This window comes from Puma concolor, chromosome D1 (genome assembly GCF_028749965.1).
Source record: "Puma concolor isolate L17-30 chromosome D1, mPumCon1.1.hap2, whole genome shotgun sequence".
In the NCBI taxonomy this organism is placed as follows: Eukaryota; Metazoa; Chordata; class Mammalia; order Carnivora; family Felidae; genus Puma; species Puma concolor.
This window is the reverse complement of record NC_141676.1, coordinates 12,935,091-12,956,950: the sequence shown is the minus strand read 5'-3', so window position 1 is coordinate 12,956,950 and position 21,860 is coordinate 12,935,091. Positions and strand designations below refer to the sequence as shown.

At 48.9% G+C, this 21,860-nt stretch overlaps 1 protein-coding gene across 1 annotated transcript; it reads left to right on the top strand.

Annotated features, from left to right (window-relative positions):
- Positions 1-3,339: 3,339 nt before the first annotated feature.
- On the top strand, positions 3,340-15,796 carry SERPING1 (serpin family G member 1). The gene is made up of 8 exons (XM_086677363.1): positions 3,340-3,485; positions 4,070-4,147; positions 5,773-6,304; positions 7,822-7,956; positions 10,101-10,304; positions 10,498-10,637; positions 13,773-13,992; positions 15,281-15,796. The coding sequence occupies exons 2-8, from the start codon at positions 4,094-4,096 to the stop codon at positions 15,532-15,534; spliced, it is 1,539 nt and encodes a 512-aa protein (XP_086533489.1). The 5' UTR covers positions 3,340-3,485; positions 4,070-4,093; the 3' UTR covers positions 15,535-15,796.
- Positions 15,797-21,860: the final 6,064 nt, after the last annotated feature.

The following is a 21,860-nucleotide window of genomic DNA, read 5'->3' as shown; positions in this document are numbered from 1 at the left end:
TGTTTATTTATTTTTCAGAGAGACAGTGTACGAGTGGGGGAGGGGCAGAAACAGAGGGGGAAGGGCAGAGACAGAGAGGGAGACACGGAATTTGAAACAGGCTCCAGGCTCTGAGCTGTCAGCGCAGAGCCGGACGTGGGGCTTGAACTCGGGAGCGGTGAGATCATGACCTGAGCCGAAGTCGGACACTCGACCAACTGAGCCACCCAGGAGCCCCCCAAGGCCTTCTTCATATGTAATCAACACACTTCTCTCTGCATCTAAGGTGGTATCAGTTGTGTACTGTCCATGGGAGAAAATAGTCACTTGAACAAGTCTCTGTGTTCTGAGAATAAGATGACCCTGATTCCTCTGCCCCGGGTCCAAATTTTGGTTCATTTTTCTTCAGAGGAGAAACTATAGGTGCATAGATTTTGAGCAAGAGTTCATCCACGTAACTTGTACTTTTACTATCTGAGGACCAACTGGAAGAAAAATATTCAAAACCTGATAAAATGCCCAACGTGATAAAATTCCCTCTAGAGAAAGAGCTTTAATGAGAACTTGAACCTCACCCAGGATACCCAAGTGGGGAGAAGCCATGTGCATATCAATATGGGGGAAGAGGTCCCCACCAGAAGGGAAGGTTCTCAAGGCAGAGAAACCCTAGACCTGCCCCCCCAGGGTTGGTCTGATTTCACAGCCCTGAGCTGATTGGCTATCTGAACACCCGTACTAGTGAGAAATTCTGCAAATATCCTAATTAAGTCAACCGCAGGCCATTTGTCTTGGGGAAAAATGCTAATGTCCTCAGCCAGGGAAGATCTTCAGCTTTAATATCAACCTCATCGGACAGGAGAATCTCCACAAAGCAAAGACACCCTCTGAATGTCCAGAGTGGCCAGAGAGCTGAGATGGCTGAGGAGGTAGACCCACAGACTGGGCAAACGTCTCCACCGGGCCTTCTCCACCCAGAGACTGGTCCACAGACCACCACCCTCTGGCTGCCAGACGGGAGATGTTCACTCTGGTGCCTGCTTCAGGTTAACCCCTGGTGTCTACCTCTTCTTTACAAGGATTCATCAGGATTTGTGGTTCAGACAGACTTGTTCCGTATCCTCGCTCGTCACTTACTTGCTATGTGATGTTGAATGGATCAATTAATTTCTATGAGTCTCTCTCTTCTTAAAAAAAAAAAATTTTTTTTTGTTTTAATTTTAGAAGAGAGAGCATGAGCAGGGGAGACGGGCAGAAGGAGAGAGAATCTTAAGCAGGCTCCACACTCAGCACGGAGCCTGATGCGGACTCTATCCCAAGACCCTGGGGTTACGACCTGAGCCAGAATCAAAAGTCAGATGCTCAACTGACTGAGCCCTCCAAGCACCACTCTCTCTCTCTTTTTTATTTTATTTATTTATTTTTTTAATGTTTATTCATTTTTGAGAAAGAGAGAGAGAGAGGCAGAGCATGAGCAGGGGAAGGGCAGAGGGAGAGGGAGACACAGAATGTGAAGCAGGCTCCAGACTCTGACCTGTCAGCACAGAGCCCAAGGCAGGGCTTGAACTCCTGAACAGCAAGATCATGACCTGAGCCAAAGTCAGACGCTTAACCGTTTAACCGACCGAGCCACCCAGGCACTCCAGGACATGTCCTCTTTTTTTTTTTTTTTTTTTTTTTTAATGTTTATTTATTTCGAGGGAGGGGAAGAAAGAGAAGGAGAGAGAATTCCATGCAGGCTGAGTGCTATTAACACAGAGAGGCGGGTCTTAAGATCTCACCGTTGGTGAGATCATGAGCTAAGCCAAAATCAAGAGTTGCAGGCTTAACTGACTGAGCCACCCAGGCTCCTCGCCCCTCTCTTTTTTTAAATTTAAGATGAGATTAATATGAGCACCCACTTCATAGGTGTCATGAAAATTAACAAGGATGAATGAGGTTGCTTTCCACCACCTTCTTTTTGTTTGGCTGACCCAATTTCCCAGAATCCACAAGCTCAGTGTGTGTCCCAGGCCCCCAGCTTGGGCCTGGGGATGGGGAAGTGGCATCCTCTGTGCCCTTGTGGTGAAGGAACTCCCCCATGGCTGAGGGGGTTCCCAAGTGGCCATAGGAAGTGGACCACCAGCAAAGCACAGTCTTTATGGGTCTTTTCCAATGACCCCCAAGGAGACGCACACATATTCTCTCGTCCTGTCCTTGGGCAGTCCCTTAGGATAGCAGTTCTGAAGCTAGCAGCTAACTTTCCTGACTGTTCTAAACAGGACTGGCCCAGCAGTGAGATGATCATAGAACTTTACAGCCATATCAGAGACCTTGTTGGGCAAAGAGGGAAGGGTTGCCAGAATTAGCAAATAAAATACAGAATGCCCAGTTAATTTTGAATTTCAGATAAGGGACCAAAAAATATTATTATTACTTTTTAATGTTTATTTATTTATTTATTTATTTATTTATTTATTTATTTATTTTTTTGAGAGAGAGAGAGAGTGAGCAGGGGAGGGGCACAGAGAGAGGGAGACAGAGGATGGAAAGCAGGCTCTGCATCGACAGGAGAGAGCCCGATGTGGGGCTCGAACTCACGAACTGTGAGATCATGCCCTGTGCCGCAGTCGGACGCTTAAATGAGCCATGCAGGCGCCCCAGGAGGAAAAAAAATATTTAAGTATTTCCCAATATTGCCTGGAACATACTTCCTAAGAATTTTTTTTTTTTTTTTTTTTGGTTGTTTATCTGAAATTCAAATGTAACAGGGCTTCCTGTATTTTATCTGGCAACCCAGAGAGGAGGGCTTGGTGCGAGGGGGAAACAACTTGGGGGTCACACAGCAAGCCAGGCCTCACCGCCAGGTCTGCTGGTTCCCAGGCCACTGGCCTCACACCCAACCATCTGCCCAGGCATAAGGGGAATGAATGCTTGCTGGGCTGGCGGCCTCGCGGATCCCTCGCCTGTTCTACAAGCGAAGAACCACTCATTCCAGGTCTCCAGCGGCGAAGCACGACACCCGCACAGCACACGGGACAACAGGGCCGAGCTCAGGACTTGAGGGGGTTTAGGTCGGAGTCCAGGCTATTTTCCAAGTGCGGGTGATCACAGGCCAGACATTTAACTGCTCCAAGGCTCAGGTTTTTAAACGACCAAACGGGCACAATGAGACCGATTTCCAAAGGGTTACTTTGAGGATTAGCAGAGCTGAGCAATTCCCCAAAAGCTGGTTGCTTGTAAACTATGGAGTATATTCTGGGTCTATGCAGTTTCATCAGGACCCATGAAGACGGAAGAGGAACTTTGGGTGTGTAGGGCTGAGAACTTGCACCCAAGCTTCTCCACCCCGGGCTCCCATTTACGGGAACTCACAGCGGCGATCAATCATCCTTAATTTGTAACTGGGCAGTGTCCTGAGCCAGCCAATAGCCAAGACCGACCCCACCACGCACCCCACCTCCCTGACCCTGCGGGACTATCCACTCAGTCGGCACTGAAGCTGCCCAGGGTCCAGGAGTTTGGAGCAGGTTTGGTGATGGGGGAGGGGGGCGCAGGGGTGCGGGGGGGTGGGGTGGGGAGTGGGGTGTCTTCGTCTCCTTTCCCTTCCCTGGTTTCTTGCCCCCCTTTTATCTCTGAAGTTTCTATAGACTTGCTTCCACTGAAGACTTCCGTTCCCCTCCTCCCGTTACCCCCTCCCCTCAGTGCCCCTCTCTACCCCCCCCCCCACCGTAACACCCCACCGTACCCCCCTCCCGCTCCCGCCTGAGCTGTGGTGCCCAGCCCCCTCTGGACCTCCCATGCTTCCCCCTGCCTCTAGCGTCATTGTTAGGCTTTAAAGCCGGACTCTGGATGGAACAGATGGATGGAGACCCGGCCTTGGGAGGGGGAAGGAAGGGCCAGCCGGTGCCGGGAAAGGGAAGCGGTTTGGGGAAAACAAAACAGGGGGAGGAGCCTGGGAGAGGAGGAGGAGAAGGAGGAGGGGATTCGCGCTGAGGGGCTTAGGCCGGGAACCGAATGGGGGCGGGCCCAGGGTGGGTGGAAGGTGCTGTGGGGTGGAAGCCCCCAGGGCCCCAGGGCTGGGCGCTGACTGCGACGCCGGCTGGCTCCGCAGGTCCCGGCTGACGCCGCCGCCCAGATGGCCTCCAGGCTGACCTCGCTGACCCTCCTGCTGCTGCTGCTGCTGGCTGGGGTGAGTGGTCCCTTCGGAGGGACGTGGGGGGGGGGGGGGAAGGGGAAGGGGGTTGAGGTTTAACCGTTCCAGGCCCGGAGAACGAAGAGAGCTCCTCTTGGCATCAGCAAGTGTGGTCCTTGGCCCGGGGTTCGGAGAGAGCGAGGCAGGAGCCAGGTTCTAATCCCGGCCCGCTGCCCACCAGTTGGGGTGGCCTTGAGCAAGTCCCTTCCCCGAGCTTACCTGTGATGGTTTATAAAGTGGAGAATAGAGCGGGAGGGTCAGAGAGGGCCAAGAGATGGACAGCATTCTGTGATCGAGAAGCCGGGGGTTATGGTGGCAAACTGAGCTGCGGGGTGGGGTGGGGCCCCGGCTGCTGAGACCCTGGTTCTCTCGGGGCTGCGCCTGTGAAAACACTCCGGGGGTCTGGGTGGGGGCCGATCGCAGCGAGAGGTCCCAGCGGTGTGGGAGTCAGGAGGAAGGTGGGCGCTTGCTTTGCGCGTCTGTGCAGGGATGGTCGAGTGTGGAAGTTGGCCTGGGAAGTGCCATTAGAGAATCAGCAGGTGCTGCCCTTTGATGAGCGAGGGATCTGGAATCAGAGTTGAATCATCAGCTTCTGTGAGACCCTGGGTTAGTTACTGAATATCTCAGCATCAGTTTCTTTTATCAGTGAGATGGGATAATAGCCATGACATTTGGGGCTGGATAATTCAGTAGGAGGGGCTATCCTGTGCACTGGAGGACGCTTTGCAGTATCCCCGGTTTCTACTCACTAGATGGCCATTAGCAACTCCACCCTACCCCCCAATCCCCTTCCCTCCCGTAAGATAACCAAAACTGCCTCCAGACATTGCCAAAAGTTCCCAGGGATTAAAATGGTCTCGGACTTAGAGCCACTGGTCTATACTATTTCTTCCTCCTCCCTTCCTTTCTTTTGGAACACTGGGGGTTTTCAGTAGGCACTACTGTAACGGCTTGCAACCCACAGTTTGAAAAACCACAGTTCTCCCGCAAAGATCACGAGCTCAAATATCTATATTGGCCTGGCAGGTGAGCCGAGACTGGCCGATACCTAAAAGAAATTGCAAGAGGGGCGCCTGGGTGGCTCAGTCGGTTAAGCATCGACTTTGGCTCAGATCATGAGATCTCACGGTCCGCGGGTTCGAGCCCCACGTTGGGCTCCATGCTGACAGCTCAGAGCCTGGAGCTCCCTCTGTGTCTCTCTCTCTCTCTGCTCCTCCTCTGCTTCCGCTCTGTCTCTCTCTCAAAAATAAGTAAACATTAAAAAAAAAGAAGAAGAAGAAATTGCAAGAACATAGATAAATGGCAGTTGGCATTTGCCAACTTACGGCAGTTGCCGTAAGGCAGTGATTGCCCAGAGTTAACAGAATCCCTGTCTGCTCCTTACCTTTGCGGAGATTATCCCCGCCTCCACCCCTGCCCCCACCGGCTACTGCATTGCCCCTTCTCTGGAAAAACTAGTGGTTGGCAGCTTCAGGCAGGCCCCTTACCCACCAGGTTTTTCCAGCAGTTATTCTCCAGTACGGGATGTTTTCCACAGTCCCCCCTTCCCTTCCCTCTTTGAGTGTTTAAGGGGGACTGTGCTTCGTGGCGGGAAAAATGAAACTCCGTTTCTCGAACCGCAGGTTAGAGCCTTCTCAGATCTGAGTGTTCCTAGCCAGAGCTCCACGACAGAGAGCCGGCAAGGAGAAAGCGAAGAACACATCTTGGAGGGAGAGATCCCCAAGGATGTATCCATTCAGCACACCAAGGACTCTTCCACCTTGTTGAAAACCAGCTCGACTGTCGAAACAACTAATACTGCTTTTGAATCCACCCGTCGGCCCTTCATCCAGTCCACTACTCAACCCACGACCGAGCCCACGACCGAGCCCACGACTAAGCCCACTACCGAGCCCACTGCTGAGCTCACTACTGAGCCCACTACTGAGCCCACTACCGAGCCCACTACCGAGCCCACTACGGCACCCTTCTGTCCGGGGCCTGATACTTCCTGCTCTGACGTGGAGAGTCAGTCAGCAGAGTCCAAGTTGGGAGAGGCTTTGATGGACTTCTCGGTGAAGCTCTACCATGCCTTCTCAGCAATTAAGAAGGTGGAGACCAACATGGCCTTTTCTCCATTCAGCATTGCCAGTCTCCTAACTCAGGTCCTGCTTGGTAAGAACCTGACAAAGTTCTCTCCAAGTTGTACGTTGGCCCCTCCCAGGAGGGTCCCCCACCCAGATGCCTGCAAACCCCCGATGCCTCAGGGAGGAAGCTATAAAAAATGGGCTACGTTTGGGGGGAGGGTAACTTCATTCTTGAGCATTCATGTATGCCTTCAGCTAACAGTGATTTGATAGGCACCGTGGCCTATAAAACCGCACGGACAATACAGGAACATACATTTTTTATTTTATTTTTTTTAAATTGACATCCAAGTTAGCATATAGTGCAACAATGATTTCAGGAGTAGATTCCTTAATGCCCCGTACCCATTTAGCCCATCCCCCTCCCACAACCCCTCCAGTAACCCTCAGTTCTCCATATTTATGAGTCTCTTCTCCCTATTTTTATATTTTGTTTCCCTTCCCTTATGTCCATCTGTTTTATCTCTTAAAGTCCTCATATGAGTGAAGTCATATGATTTTCGACACAGGAACATAGAAAGCAAAGTTCCAGTCACCAGCCTTGGTTCAGGGTAAGGCGGTAAGGAAGGTGAAGCCATGACTGATAGACGTAGAATAGAATCATGCTGACGGTGCTTTCTGGCTGTGTGACCTTGGCAGGCTCCTTAACTTCTCTGAGCCTGAGTCCTCAGGTGTGAAATGGAGATGGTTGTACCTACTCCAAAAAAGAAAGCAGATAGCTTAGTGCCTGGCTCAGAGGGAGGTCAAAAAAATGTTCATCCTCTGCCTTCCTGAGAGATGCTATTAAGTCCCGTGGGATTAACCTCTATCTACACCCCCTAGAGTGTTCCATAAATTTTATCTGTTACTGCACAGAAGAGGGGCACAATGAACATCTAATAATGAATAACTGAAAGGGTATTGAACGTCTATGCTCTTTTTTTTTTTTAATTTTTAAGTTTATTTGTTTATTTTGAGAGGGAGGGAGGGAGCAGGAGAGGGACAGAGAGAGAGAATCCCAAGCAGGCTCCACACTGTCAGCGCAGAACCGGACTTGGGGCTTGAAGTCACGGACCATGAGATCATGACCTGAGCTGAAATCAAGAGTCAGATGCTTAACCGAGTGAGCCACCCAGGTGCCCCCAAACATCTATGCTGTTTTGTGATTCTCTGGTGTCTCCTCTTATGAGTGAGCCAGTGTCCCTGCCTATAGGGTAAACCTTTGTAAACCCAAACCAACTAAGTAATAGTACGTGTGAAACAGGCAGTGATTGGACTAGGCCTTCCGTGATGTGTGGGATTAAAATTAGGTAGAAAAATGGAGAGTATTCAAAGCTTTGGAAAAGCTTATCCATGATTATTCCCAATTCCCCCACCCCTGTCTTTGACATAGGAATTATCTTTTGAAACAGTCGAGCCCACTCAGATGATTTGCAATTCCCTTCAAAGCAAGAAACAACACGCCCCCCCCCCCCCCCATAATTCCAGCCTGGTCTCTCAATCCTAGTCCTGAATGGTGGGTCCCCCGTTCCTGCAGTTCTCCCTCATTTCTGCCCTTGGTCGTAGGCGCTGGGGACAGCACCAAGAGAAACCTGGAGAGCCTCCTTTCCTACCCCGAGGACTTTGCCTGTGTCCACCAGGCCATGAAGGCCTTCACATCCAAAGGCTTCACTTCATTCTCTCAGATCTTCCACAGCCCGGGTGAGTTTCCTGGGAGAAGACAACAGCTGCTAAGCAGGGATTGGAGAGGATTCTGAGGGGGACCTGGGGAAAGAGGCTGGAGGGAACATTAGAGCTAGAACATCAGCGATGGACTGCAGAGCGGGTGAGGGCCTCAGCAGGAATGCCATTTGGCTCTAGGTGCTGGATGGTTCTCCTGGTAAGGCCTTGGTAAGTCATTTCCATACATCAACCCTGATTAGATTAAGAATGGCCTTCTGCATTTATTCATAGATAGGACCGGAGAGCTCAAGTTAAAAAAAAAAAAAAAATTCTTTTAAGCTTATTCATTTATTTTGAGAGAGAGAGAGAGAGAGAGAGAGAGAGAGAGAGAGAGAGAGAGAATCCAGAGTTGGGAGAGCCTGAGGTGGGGCTTGAACTCACGAACCCCGTGAGATCATGACCTGAGCCAAAACCACGAGTCAGACACTTAACCGACTGAGCCGCCCAGGTGCCCCTCAAGTTGAAAATTTTTTATTAATCTGGGTCAGGGGAGCCTTGAGACTTGTAGTTGTTTGCACTTTTGTGTTCTGTGAATTTGTGGTCATTTACGTATATTGCGTTATTGAGTATGTAATAAGGTTAATAAGCTTCCAAAATGATCTAATACAGTTATTTTCAAATTTTCTTCCCCAGAGCCCTGGGGTTCTGCTGAGCTGCTTCAGGGGTCATGGTGGAAGTTAGGGGGGTGATCAGGGAGGCTGAGTGGTAGGTGGGGTACCAGCTGTGGGGGCAGGGGGCAGATGGGGCCAGCCAGGCTCTGAGCCCTCCCCCAGCTTCCACCAGAACCCTTTTAACTGTGGGCTTCAGACATGACTACTTGAAACCACAGTTCTGCTCCTTAAAGAGGTTCGAAAACTACAGATCTAGTCTGACCCCCTTCTTTAAAGGGAAAACTTTTTCCTGTTTTTCTTAAACTTGTTTTAAAAATGTTTAATGTTCATTTGTTTCAGAGAGAGACAGAGAGAGACAGAGCACAAGTGGGGGCGGGGCAGAGAGAAAGGGAGACACAGAATCCAAAGCAGGCTCCAGGTTCCAAACTCTCAGCACAGAGCCTGACTTGGGGCTCGAACCCGCGAACTGTGAGATCATGACCTGAGCTGAAGTCGAACACTCAACCAACTGAGCCACCCAGGCGCCACTTTTTTAAACTTAAAAAGCAATACTTACTCATTGTAAAAAACAGAAAACACAGGGAAGCAAAACAAAAGAAGAAGAAGAAGAAGAAACAAAGGAAACTCAGCCATCAGCCCATTATCTTAAAAAAAAAAAAAATACCCTCTTTTTAGAGATGGGCAAAATCGTCTCAGAGGTGTTCAAGAAACACTGCATTCACTTATTTGCTACAAATCCACTCAATCCTCTGTCTTGCTAGATTGGTAGAAAACACAACTGCATTTGATGTTATCTATTTAGTCCAAGAAAAATTACTCTTCAAACACTATTTCCCCCCCTTTTTTTTAAAGTATTTATTTATTTATTTATTTATTTATTTATTTATTTATTTATTTATTTATTTATTTTGAGAGAGAAAGAGAGAGCACAAGCAGGGGAGGAACAGAGAGAGAGGATCCCAAGCAGACTCTGCAGTGTCACCGCAGAGCCCGAGGCAGGGCTCAAACTCACGAATCGTGAGATCATGACCTGAGCCGAAATCGAGAGTCGGACATTCAACCGCCTGAGCCACCCAGGCTCCCCCAAACACTATTTTCTTTAGTGGACTTGAACTTTAGAGAAGAAAAGCCAGGAAATCTCACCGGATTTCCACTGACACCGAGAAGCAGAGTCCATTCCCTGCTGAATTCAGGGGAGAGAATAGGGAAAACACTGGCAAATGGAAGTTAGTATCTCAGAAGAGTTATTTTGCCGAGCTACAACCACACGGCAAGGAGAGACAGCAAGGGCCTCGGATGGGTCCTGCCTTCAGTTCAGGGCTGGCTTTCTCGGGGCCTCCACTGTCGTGTCTGTAAGAGGAGCGGGCTGGCCCCCTGCTCCAGCCTGCCGCGTTCGCTGCGGCGAGCTGAGAGCGATAGGAAACGCGTTCCCTCTCACAGCCTTCTCCTAGAAGGCAGAGGATGTTCAGGGGACTCATGCCTCCCTCTCTCCACCTGCCTCCCGCCCCCCAGACCTGGCCGTAAGAGACACCTTTGTGAATGCCTCTCAGAACCTCTATGGCAGCAGACCCACAGTCCTGGGAAACGACAGTGATGTCAATACGGAGCTCATCAACACCTGGGTGGCGGAGAAGACCAACCACAAGATCACGCAGCTGCTGGACAGCCTGCCCTCTGACACCTGCCTGGTCTTCCTCAACGCCGTCTACCTGAGTGGTAAGGGAGCCTTGAGCCACGCGGTCTTTCTGCCCTGAGTCCTTTCCCTCTTCCTGCCTTGAAAGCCCACGCAACCCCAAGTTCCACAGCTGGACCCCCTTGTGCCCGGCCCACCCCTTGCCAACAGGGCTTTGAGCTCCTCGTCATCCCTTGCCCACCTGCTTAGAGTAATTCTCCTTCCCCTTCCCTCTAGCCAAGTGGAAGACAACCTTTGATCCAAAAAGAACCAGGATGGAGCCCTTTTACCTCAAATCCTCTGTGATAAAAGCATCCATGATGAACAGCAAGAAATACCCGGTGGCCCATTTCACTGACCCAACTTTGAAAGCCAAGGTATGTTCTGGGCCCTTCCCACTCTCGTTTCAGAGCCTCTGGCAGGTCCTGGTGTCTTTTATGCCACGGCCCCCATCAGTGTGGGGCATACCCTTATGAAGTCCTCATTTCTCCTCCTTCCATCTGTATTTCCACCCTATCTTTTCTGCTTTTCCCCTCTCTAGCTTGGCCGAGGCAGGCATGGTTTATTTTAGGCTGGAAAGCAGGATTCTAAAAGTTTCTTCATCTCCCCTGCATCGAAGGTCAAAAAGTGAGTCTGTTCATCTGTTTCTTTTTCTCGTCAACCCACCAGGAGACCCTGGTGGCTTAGTTAAGTCGTGTGTATAGCATGCGTATGTAGATGTACATGGGTATGGGTAGGTATAGCTGTGTGTGCATGTGCGTGGTAAGTGCACGTGTGTGCATGTGTTAAATGGCATATGTTCCTTAGCAGAAATTGAATGGTAAAACATCAACGGATGGGAAGGGTGGGAAGATTGAATATGGATCCCAGAAGTTTCTGGTTTTGTGTTTTTGTTTTTGTTTTTGAGAGAGAGAGAGAGAGAGAGAGAGAGAGCAAGCATGCACAGGGGAGGGGCAGAGAGATAGAGAGAATCCCAAGCAGGTTCTGCACTGTCAGCGTGGAGCCCAACGTGGGGCTCAAACTCATGAACCACAAGACCATGACCTGAGCCTAAACCAAGTCAGACACTTGACTGAGTCACCCAGGAGCCGCCAGATTAAACTCCTTTAAACCATTTATTCCATTTACAAATATGGTTCATATTTCCACAAGCAATTTGAGCTTGTCCATATATTTTGCTTTATAAAAATACTTTATAAGTTTAATATACTTGATTTTCTTTTTAAGCCTGCCAGATACCCATCAGGGCTGAATTACAACCCCCATGTGGGCTGGATCTTTCCAAGCACCTAAATCTTACTGTAAAGTAAAAATTGAATTTGAAGAGTAAATCAACTTTCCACCAACATCTCAATATCATTCTCAAATTTAATTATCCTACACCTTTTTTTTTTTTTTTTGCTTAAAAGCATAAAACTAAGATGTCTGATTCTCTTATGAGTTTATTTATTTATTATATTTTTAACATTTATTTATTTTTGAGAGAGAGAATGGGGAAGAGCATGAGCAGGGGAGGGGCAGAGAGAGGGTGGGAGGGAGAAAGAATCTGAAGCAGGCTTCACACTGTTGGCATAGAGCCCAGTGTGGGGCTCGAACCCACGAACCGTGAGATCTTGACCTGAGTTGAAGTTGGATGCTCAACTGACTGAGCCACCCAGGCGCCCCGATGTCTGTTTTCTTAAAAATTATAAACACCATTTTGAATAATGAACACACCAACCACCCTGAATATACTCTGATGTTAATACTATGGAGTTGGTTTACTTTGTTAAACTCGTACTTAATTCTAAGGCTTACTGGGCTCAAGAACATTTACCCAACTAAGGAGGTTAGATTTACCAATTCAGGAATAGAAGGGTTACTGGCTTGAAAATTTAAGACCACAGCATGGTAATCTTATGGTAAGAGATTCAAGGTCTGTACCCAGGACCTGAAGGGTATACATTTCCAGATGAGTCTGCCCTATTCAGTGCCTATGCCAACAGGGAGCCCTTGTCCGTGTTCTTCAGTTGATATCAGCTTATCGCCAGTTTCTTCCGGGCCATTATTTTGCATTCCATCAATCGATGGGTTTCCATTAATTTCTTTATTGCCCAGTTGAATTATGCATTCTAGATTCTTCTCATTCCTATCCCAACCTCAACCATGGTGCCCTTGTAATTATAGTCTCTTACATCCTATTAGACTATGGTTTCTCAACCTTGGCACTATTGACATTTTGGATTAGATAATGCTTTGTTATGAGGGGCTATCCTGGGCACTGTGTAGATTTTAGCATCATCCCTGTCTTCTACCGCTAAATGCCAGCAGCACTGTGGGTCCCCTCCCTTCCAATTGTCACAACCAAAATGTGTCTAGACATTGTCAAGTGTCCACTGGGAGCAAATTCACCCCGGGTTGAGAGCCCCTCTATATTGGACCTATGGGTCCTGTACTTGTGTCACACTTCTGTCTGACCACCAGTTGGAAGTCCTTTTAATGGCAAGCTTGACAGGTAGGCTAGGATCAGCTTGTACACAATCTCAAATGCCGCACGAAGAGATTTATGCTTAATCTCATAGACAATAAAGAGCCACCAAAAGTCTTTAAAAGGACTGGGGTGCCTGACTGGCTCAGTCTTTGGAGCATGTGACTCTTGATCTTACAGTTGTGGGTTCAAGCCCCGTGGTGGGTGTAAAGATATCTTAAAAATTTTAAAAACGTCCTTCAAAGGACTGATCTGGAGCACCTGGGTGGCACAGTTGGTTAAGCCTCTGACTTTGCCTCAGGTCATGATCTCACAGATCGTGAGTTCGAGCCCCACGTTGGACTCTGCTGTCAGCACGGAGCCTGCTTCGGATCCTCTGTTCCCCTCTCTCTCTGCCCCTCCCCCACTTTCTCTCTCTCTCAAAAATAAATAAGCATTTGGGGCACCTGGGTAAGCATCTGACTTCGGCTCAGGTCATGATCTCATGGTTTGTGGGTTTGAGCCCCATCTCAGGCTCCTTGCTGATCATTCAGAAGTAGCTGACAGCTACTTTGGATTCCTCGCTCACTCTGCCCCTCCCCAGCTCATGCACTCGCTCTCTCTCTCTCTCTCTCTCTCTCTCTCTCAAAAAAATTAAAAAAAAATTAAACACATAAATAAAAGGACTGATGTGATGACTCTGTTATATACTTTATGCACAGCACAGTGGAGGGGAAGGGAACAGGGCTCAGATCAACTTACTTGCCTATATTGTGTAGCTAGTCAGCAGCAGAGTCGGGGTATAGTCCTCCGCCTGTGTGATCAGAAAGCCATACTCATTCTCTCTGCATCTCGCCAGAGATGCAACTCACAGAGCTAGACCGGCACCGTTCACCCAGCCAGCCTCCCCGTTTTGTCGCCAAGCTTGGGAGCCTCGGTCCAGCTGCGGCTTGCTGCGGTAGCACAGACTATGGCGGCAGACCAACGATAAGCCTCGGGACGCAGGGGGTGGGAGCCAGGAGAGCCAGGGTCGGAAGGCTGAGAAGGCGCATCTCTTACCCTCCAGGTGGGGCAGCTGCAGCTCTCCCACAACCTCAGCTTGGTGATCCTGGTGCCCCAGAACACGAAACACCATCTTGAAGACCTGGAACGAGCTCTCAGCCCCACTGTCTTCAAGGCTGTCATGAAGAAGCTGGAGATGACCAAATTCCAGCCCACTCTCCTGACGCTACCCCGCATCAAAGTGACGAGCAAGCAAGACCTACTGACGGTCGTGGAGAACCTAAGTAAGCTCTGGCAGCTCAGGATTACTCCGAGGCCATTGGGGTGGAGAGGAGGGTATCCTTAGGATGTGGTTTAGCACTCTCTAGGATATTTTATACCTCCGTCATCTCAGGTTATTCCTCAGTCCTGTGAGTTAGAGGGGAAGATGCTATCATCCCATTGGATCATTGAGGAAATTGAGACTCGGTGTTTACATGACTCACCCAAGGTCCCTTGAGCTCATTAGAAATGAACAAGAACATCAACCCAGGTCTCCATCTCGACTATTCCTACTCTGGTTCATCGTGTCATAGACACCGGGACAGGTGCCCAGGATGGGTTATGGATGCTCCTTCCCCAGGGACCTTTCATAACACGCAGCCACCCCATGGACTATGCAAGAAGCTATCTGCATAATAGAGTCTGGAGGCTTCTGAGTTTAGGGGAGGCAACAGAGATCTCTTACCTGACTTTTGGCCTCACTTCCGGATCTTTGACCTCATGTCCAGATATATCATTTCATTTTCTGTTATAGAACCCTCTAATAGGTGAACTTGTTTCCTAGTATATGACCTCATTTGGTAACATATGACCTCTTTCTGGTGTATGACCTCACTTCTAAGGTCCAAGGAAGCAAGAATATCATTTCTCAATGTTCTTTGGTGGGGGGGTGTGGCAAGGCCTCTCACCTCTTCGGAGAGGGTGGTGGTTGGAGTGAAGATCAGCCCACTGATACAGGATGTAAGAAAGTGGACCAGAAGGCACAATATATAATTTGACAAGCAAGGGAAGTGGACGAAGAGAGTATTGGGGCTTGGTTCTAACCCAGACAATATAGGACAAATGTCTTCAGCAGCTGAGGCTTTCATTCTGGTCTTCCTTCCTTCCTTCCTTCCTTCCTTCCTTCCTTCCTTCCTTCCTCTCTTTCTCTTGCTTGTTCCATTTCTTTCCTTCTTTCCTTATTCTTTCCTCTTTCCTTCTTTCTTTCTCTTTTCTTCCTTCCTTCCTTCCTTCCTTCCTTCCTTCCTTCCTTCCTTCCTTCCTTCTTCCTTCCTTCCTTCCTTCCTTCCTTCCTTCCTTCCTTCCTTCCTTTCTTTCTTTCTTTCTTTCTTTCTTTCTTTCTTTCTTTCTTTCTTTCTTTCTTTCTTTCTTTCTTTCTTTCTTTCTTTCTTTCTTTCAATAATCTCTACACCCAATGTGAGGCTCGAACTCACAAGCCCAAGATCCAGAATTGCACGCTCTACCGACTGAGCCAGCCAGGCGTCCCTCCTGCTGGTCTTTGACTCCTTGTTTTTCTCTGGTCTGCTCTAGAATTCTTTGACTTTATTTACGACCTCAACCTGTGCGGGCTGACAGACGACACGGATCTTCAGGTTTCTGCGATGCAGCACCAGGCCGTGCTGGAGCTGACGGAGTCCGGGGTGGAGGCGGCTGCGGCCTCGGCTGTTTCCGTGGCCCGCAATTTGCTAGTCTTTGAAGTGCAGCAGCCCTTCCTCTTCCTGATCTGGGACCAGCAACACAAATTCCCTGTCTTCATGGGGCGGGTGTATGACCCCAGGATCTGAGACCCGCAGGCCACCAGGCTAAGGCAAGCCCTCCCCCTCAAGCCTCGCCCTTCTGGTGGCAGCCTTGCTGTTGCCTGCCTGGACTGACCTCCAGCCACTTCCCGCCTCGTGTGTTCCCTGCCTCCATGTGAAGGGTGCCCTCGGGGTCTGCTGAGGGACCTACATCTAATGTCCCTTCCCTATGGCTCCCCAAAACACTTGTTTGCAGCTTTCTCTGGCTCAAGTTCACCAGACTCTACAAATAAAACCTGGCAGACCATGACTTCCTCTCTTATTTGCCTTTCAATTTTTGAGGACAAGGGCTCCCATGGCCCCTGTATCAGCTAGTATTGCTGGGTAACAAATCATCCCAAACTTAGTGGCTTAAAATAGCAACCACTTATTATTTCACCTAAGTCTTGGGAGTGGAGGAGTGGTCTTACCGACCTGGCTGATCTTCCCGGGACTTGTTCATGCATCTCTAATAGTTGGGGGATGACCGATCTATAATGGATTCCACTGGGATACCTTGGCTCTCCTCTGCAGGTCTCCCACATCCTTCCTGCAGGCAGGGTTCCAAGAAAGAGTCAGAAATGAGCAGTCTTTTCCACACCTTTGCATCAAGTTTACCATCAGCCAGAGCAAGTCACTTGCCTGCATCTAGCGTGAGAATGGAAAGGCACTACAAAGTTCCAGACAAGGCCATGAGTCGGGGGCTCTTGGTGACCTGCATTTACCACAGTTCCCGTGTCCCTTGTCTGCAAACAACTGCGACACTAACAGTCACTAATGTTGGGAGCTTACACGGGCAATCTGCTCTGAGCTTTGCAGACCTTTAACGCTTGCCACAACTTCATATGGAAAACTTCAGAAAGATGAAGTCTCGCTTGAAGTCACACAGTTAGGAAATGGATTTGAAAGCACGTTTCTAACTCTGAAAATTCAGAGCTACTCTCTTATAGCTCTGTGCCCTTCTGTCTTAAAATCCTGACTTTTCTTAAATATCTAATTATCTGTTCATTGAATACCTAGGACGTGTCGGGCACTATGCTAAGCACCGAAAGTGTACAGATAACTTAAATTTAGTGCCTGCCTTCAAAACCTACAGCTTGACGAGACAGACAAATAGGAAGATACAATTTCGTATTTAGTAGTTTTTTAAAGTTTTGTTTATTTTAGTAATCTCTATACCCAGCAAGGGACTCAAACTCACAACCCCCAAATCAAGAATTTCATGCTCTCCTGACAGAGCCAGCCAGATGCCTGTAAGAAGATAGATTTTAGGGGCAACTGGGTGGCTCAGTGGGTTAAGCCTCCAACTTTGGCGCAGATCCTGATCTCACTGTCCATGAGTTCAAGCCCCACGTCAGACTCTGTGCTGACAGCTCAGAGCCTGGAGCCTGCTTCAGATTCTGTGTCTCCCTCTCTCTCTGCCCCTCCCTGCTCATGCGTGCGCTCTCTCTCTCCCTCTCAAAAATAAATAAACATTTTTTTAAAAAGATAGATTTTAATACTGAATGTTCTTTGCATCCCTGAAGATGTCTCAATGTGTTTTTCTCATGTCTGCCTTCTGCTCTTTGACTCGCTAATGTTCCCTCTAAATTTTATTTATTTTTTTAAAATTTTTTTCCTTTTTTTTTTTAATGTTTATTTGTTTTTGAGAGACAGAGACAAAATGTGGGTGGGGGAGGGGCAGAGAGAGAGGGAGACACAGAATCTGAAGCAGGCTCCAGGCTCTGAGCTGTCAGCACGGAGCCCGATGTGGGGCTCGAACTCACGGACCATGAGATCATGACTTGAGCCGAAAGTTGTACGCTTAACCGACTGAGCCAGCCAGGCACCCCTTCCTTCCAATTTTTAGCCCTTCTAGCTCCCTTTTTCCCTCTCTCCCCTTCTCATCCCGTTTTTATTTCAGTCCCCTGTCCCTATTTACCTGCCAAATGTGTCTGTACCCCTTTCTTCCCCCCTCCTAGTTACAGTGTTGTCAACCCAAACAGGAGGACTGGTTTCTGGATGTATCCCTGTTCCACAAGAGCTTCATCAGGCATGTGCCCTACAGGAAGATTTGATTTTCTGATAGGGTCTTTTTTTTTTTTTTTTAATTTTCTTAATGTTTATTTATTTTTGAGAGAGAGAGAGAGAGAGAGAGAGAGATCATGAGTGGGGGAGGGGTAGTGAGAGAGGGAAACACAGAATCCCAAACAGGCTCCAGGCTCTGAGCTGTCAGCACAGAGACCGACGCAGGGCTGGAACCCACAAACGGTGAGATCATGACCTGGGCTGAAATCGGACGCTTAACCGACTGAGCCACCCAGGCGCCCCAACGGTCTTTTTTGTTTTTCCTTAGAGCACGAGCAGGGAAGAGGGGTAGAGAGGGAGACAGAGGGAATGTTAAGCGGGCTCTACACTCAGTGCGGAGCCCGACGCTGGGCTCAATCCCACGACACTGGATCATGACCTGAGCTGAAATCAAGAGTCAGACGCTCAACAGACCTAGCCACCCAGGTGCCCTGATTTTCTGACAGGGTCTTAACCTCAGTCAAGCTAGTCCTGCCTGAGCTGCTTCTGTAGAGTGAGTGATTTCCTAAGGCCATCAAAGCCACCACATCACCGCTGCCTCCTGCTCCAGGGACTTCTGCTGCCTGTAGCATCTGGCTTCCCCATCCCCCCTCTCAGTGAACACCCTGGTCATGAGGAGAAACTGAGGCGTGGGGAGGGGGGCCGTGCAATCACTGGCCAAGCTGGGTACTGCAGCCAGGCTCCCCGCCCTCAGCCTTCAGTCCGGCTCCTCTCTCTCCGGCGTGCGGTGATGCAGCTTCGGTAAACGTTGGCCGGACTGGCACCGGATGGATTCTGATCACCAAGCACGTCGGCTCCCTAATGCCTCAACTGGTCAGCGTCCTCTCGTCCACGCACGTTCTGGCGGACGTCGGAATTCTCAGAGAGGCGGGAAGAAGACATGAGAGGTACTCCTGGCTTGTCCCCTCCCCTGTATTCACCTATCACCTTGTTTTCTGCTCTCACACTTGCTCCCCCGTGTACCGTGGACTGTTCCTGGGGCGAAGTCTCAGGAGGGCAGGTCCCAGGTCAAAGGCCTTCCTTGCAGCTCAGTCTCCCAGCCGAGGCTGAGAACCAGACAAGGGCCACCCAGATGACCTGTAGCTCTGTGGACACGGAGAGCTCACCACTTCCCAACAGGCCTGATTTGCAGGGTGATCTTTGCACATCGTTCCCTTTCACAGGGGGCAAAAGTCAATTGCAGGCCGCTGGGAAGATGCCACGTTTCCTGTCTGGGCTGATTCCTATGGGAGCGGTTGTTGAAAGCAAAGGCCCCTACCTGCTCATTCTGGAAGGTTCATCGCTCCTTGGGGAGACCCTGACCTGAAGGTCTCTCCTTGGGGTACGTGCTCAGTACCCACCTGAGATACGAACAAGCAAAGTCAGGAGGTGGAAAATGATTCTGACCCATGGGCACAGCACTTTGTAAATTTTTTGGACCCTGTCCACCGTGCTGAAAGCCAGGTTTTACTCCTGTTTGTGAGATAAGGAAGCTGAAACTCAGAAAGGTTAAGTAACTATCCAAAGGTCACACAGCTGTAAATTGATCCCACTGGTGTTGGAATTCAAATTTAGTAGGTAGTTTATCAGACCAGGCTCCCTTTCCTTCCAAACTAAACTATAAATCAGACCTTTTTCTTTTTCTTTTCTTTTCTTTTTGTACTTCTTTTATTTAATTTTTTTAATGTTTATTTTTGAGAGAGAGGAGAGAGACAGAGCACGAGCAGGGGAGTGGTAGAAAGAGAGGGAAACACAGAATCCCAAGCAGGCTCCAGGCTCTGAGCTGTCAGCACAGAGCCCGATGCAGGGCTCGGACTCACAAACCGTGAGCTCATGACCTGAGCCGAAGTCAGACGTTTAACCGACTGAGCCACCCAGGTGCCCCTCTTTTCCTTTTTTTAAAGATTTTTTTTTTTAGAGGAGGCTGGGTGGCTGAGTCGGTTGAGCATCTGACTCCTGATTTTGGCTCAGGTCATGATCCCAGGGTTGTGGGATCAAGCCCCATGTTGGGCTCAGTGCTGAGCATGGAGCCTGCTTAGGATTGTCTCTCTCTTTCTCCTCTCTCTCATTCTCTCTCCCTCTGCTCCTCCCCAGCTCGTGTGCATGTGCATGCTCTCTCTCTCTCTCTAAAATAAATAAAAACTTAAAGATTTTTTTTTCTTTTTACGTAATCTCTGTACCCAATGTGGGGCTTGAACCCACAGCCCCGAGATCAAGAGTACAAGTTCCACCAGCAGAGCCAGCCAGGCGACCTTATATCTGTGTTTTCTTATGCTCCGCAACCATATACCCCCACCAAACCTATTAAAGTGCCTTACACTAAAAGACACACACACACACACACACACACACACACACACTATAAACTATTGAATGAATGATTGAATGAATCACCACATCCTGGTAGCAGGAAAGAATAGAAAATCTGGAATTGGAGAGAACTGAAATATTTTCTGATCTAGGGATTTTCTTCTAAGAGAACATGTGTCACTTTTTTAGGTTTGTTTGTTTAAAACAATAAACATTTATGCGTCGTTGAGTCAATGTGGGCCTGACAGTTTCTGGCTGGCCCTGGTTGTATGTTGACTGCAGTCAGCTGAGGGGTTCGCTCGAAGGTCTGATGAAGCTTGGCTTTGCTGAGCTCATAGGGTCTGTTTTGCACATCTTGGATCTTGGCTGAGATGGGTCAGCTGACCTGCTCTGCTCCACATCGTCTCTCATCTGCTAGGAGGTTAGTCTGGGCTCCCTCGTGGAGGTCGAAGGAGCCTAAGAGTGGAAGCAGAGGTGTGCAAGGTCTCTTGAGTCTGAAACTGGGAAGTAATACAACAGGCACTGAATGCTCGTTCTAGACCACCTCAGAATGAAAGTGTAGGGAACAAGTCTCCACTTCTTTTTTTTTTTCCAAGTTTATTTATTTAGGGGCGCCTGGGTGGCTCAGTCAGTTAAACGTCCGACTTTAGCTTTGGTCATGATCTCGCTGTCTGTGAGTTCAAGCCCTGCGTCGGGCTCTGTGCTGACAGCTCAGAGCCTGGAGCCTGCTTCGGATCCTGTGTCTCCCTCTCTCTCTGCCCCTTGCCCACTCACACTCTGCCTCTCTCTCCCAAAAATAAATAAATATTTAAAAAATTAGTTTATTTGTTTATTTTGAGAGGGACAAAGACAGAGTAAGTGGGGGAGGGGCAGAGAGAGAGAGAGAGAGAGAGAGAGAATCCCAAGCAGGCTCTGCACTGTCAGCACAGAGCCCGATGCGAGGCTCGAACCCACAAACTGTGAGATTATGACCTAAGCCAAAACCAAGAGTCAGAGGCTTAACCGACACGGAGCCACCCAGGTGCCCCAGGTCTCCATGGTCTTAAAAGTGACCCTCAAATTCACTCTGCAAAGAGCCGGGGTGTAAGGAAGCACGAATAGTTGTGGCCACTATAGTGATCTTACATATCTGTAGAAAAACTATTAGCAACTTTCCCAAGCAACTGGCTGCTCTGAGATTTTCCTTAAAGAATCAAGGACTTTTGGTCTATATCATAGTATCAGACATGATTTATTATGTGAAGTTTCAAGTTGCTTACGTATAGTTTTTCTCTTGCTGCTGCTGCTATCTCTGTGTCATATCTAACAAGCTCTCACTCCTCATACGTGTCACTTGAGAAAGACAGAGGGTCACACACAGACATACACACATCTAGGACCCCCACCCTCCCGCCACGCACTGTGGTCGTATTCTAGGACAAAGTCCTGTGGGTCAGCCCACCAAGTTCCAATGACCCGCTTCCTTCCCCAAGTACACAGTCCTCCACACCTGGAGGATTTGATTTGAAGGAATTCTGAGAAAGGACCCCTTGTGATTAGAAGTGGGATTAGGACTCCGTTGCAGTTGGTCCTTGCTGCCACGCGGTGTCACTGTTGAAACTTTGTCTTGCATAGCCTTTTGGACATTCGTGATTTTCCCATGAGGTTCCAGATACTTTAATAGCCAAGGTGGGGATTTCAACTTCCATTCTAAAGTTTCCAGTTGGAACGCCTGGGTGGCTCTGTCGGTTAAGCGGTTAAGCGTCTGGCTTCAGCTCAGGTCATGATCTCGCTGTCTCTGAGTTCAAGCCCTGCGTCGGGCTCTGTGCTGACAGCTCAGAGCCTGGAGCCTGCTTCGGATTCTGTGTCTCCCTCTCTCTCTGCCCCTCCCCTGTTCATGCTGGCTCTGTCTCTCTCTCTCTGCCTCAAAAATAAATATACATTAACAAATTTTTAATAATAAAAAATAAAAAATAAAAAATAAAGTCATGGTTTACCCT

Bases quoted from the DNA above. Each gene is read 5' to 3' on its own strand.
- SERPING1 (XM_086677363.1), top strand. From the start codon at position 4,094: ATGGCCTCCAGGCTGACCTCGCTGACCCTCCTGCTGCTGCTGCTGCTG. The intron at 6,305-7,821 runs GTAAGAACCTGA...CCTTGGTCGTAG, and splicing joins CCTAACTCAGGTCCTGCTTG to GCGCTGGGGACAGCACCAAG. The intron at 10,638-13,772 runs GTATGTTCTGGG...CTTACCCTCCAG, and splicing joins ACCCAACTTTGAAAGCCAAG to GTGGGGCAGCTGCAGCTCTC.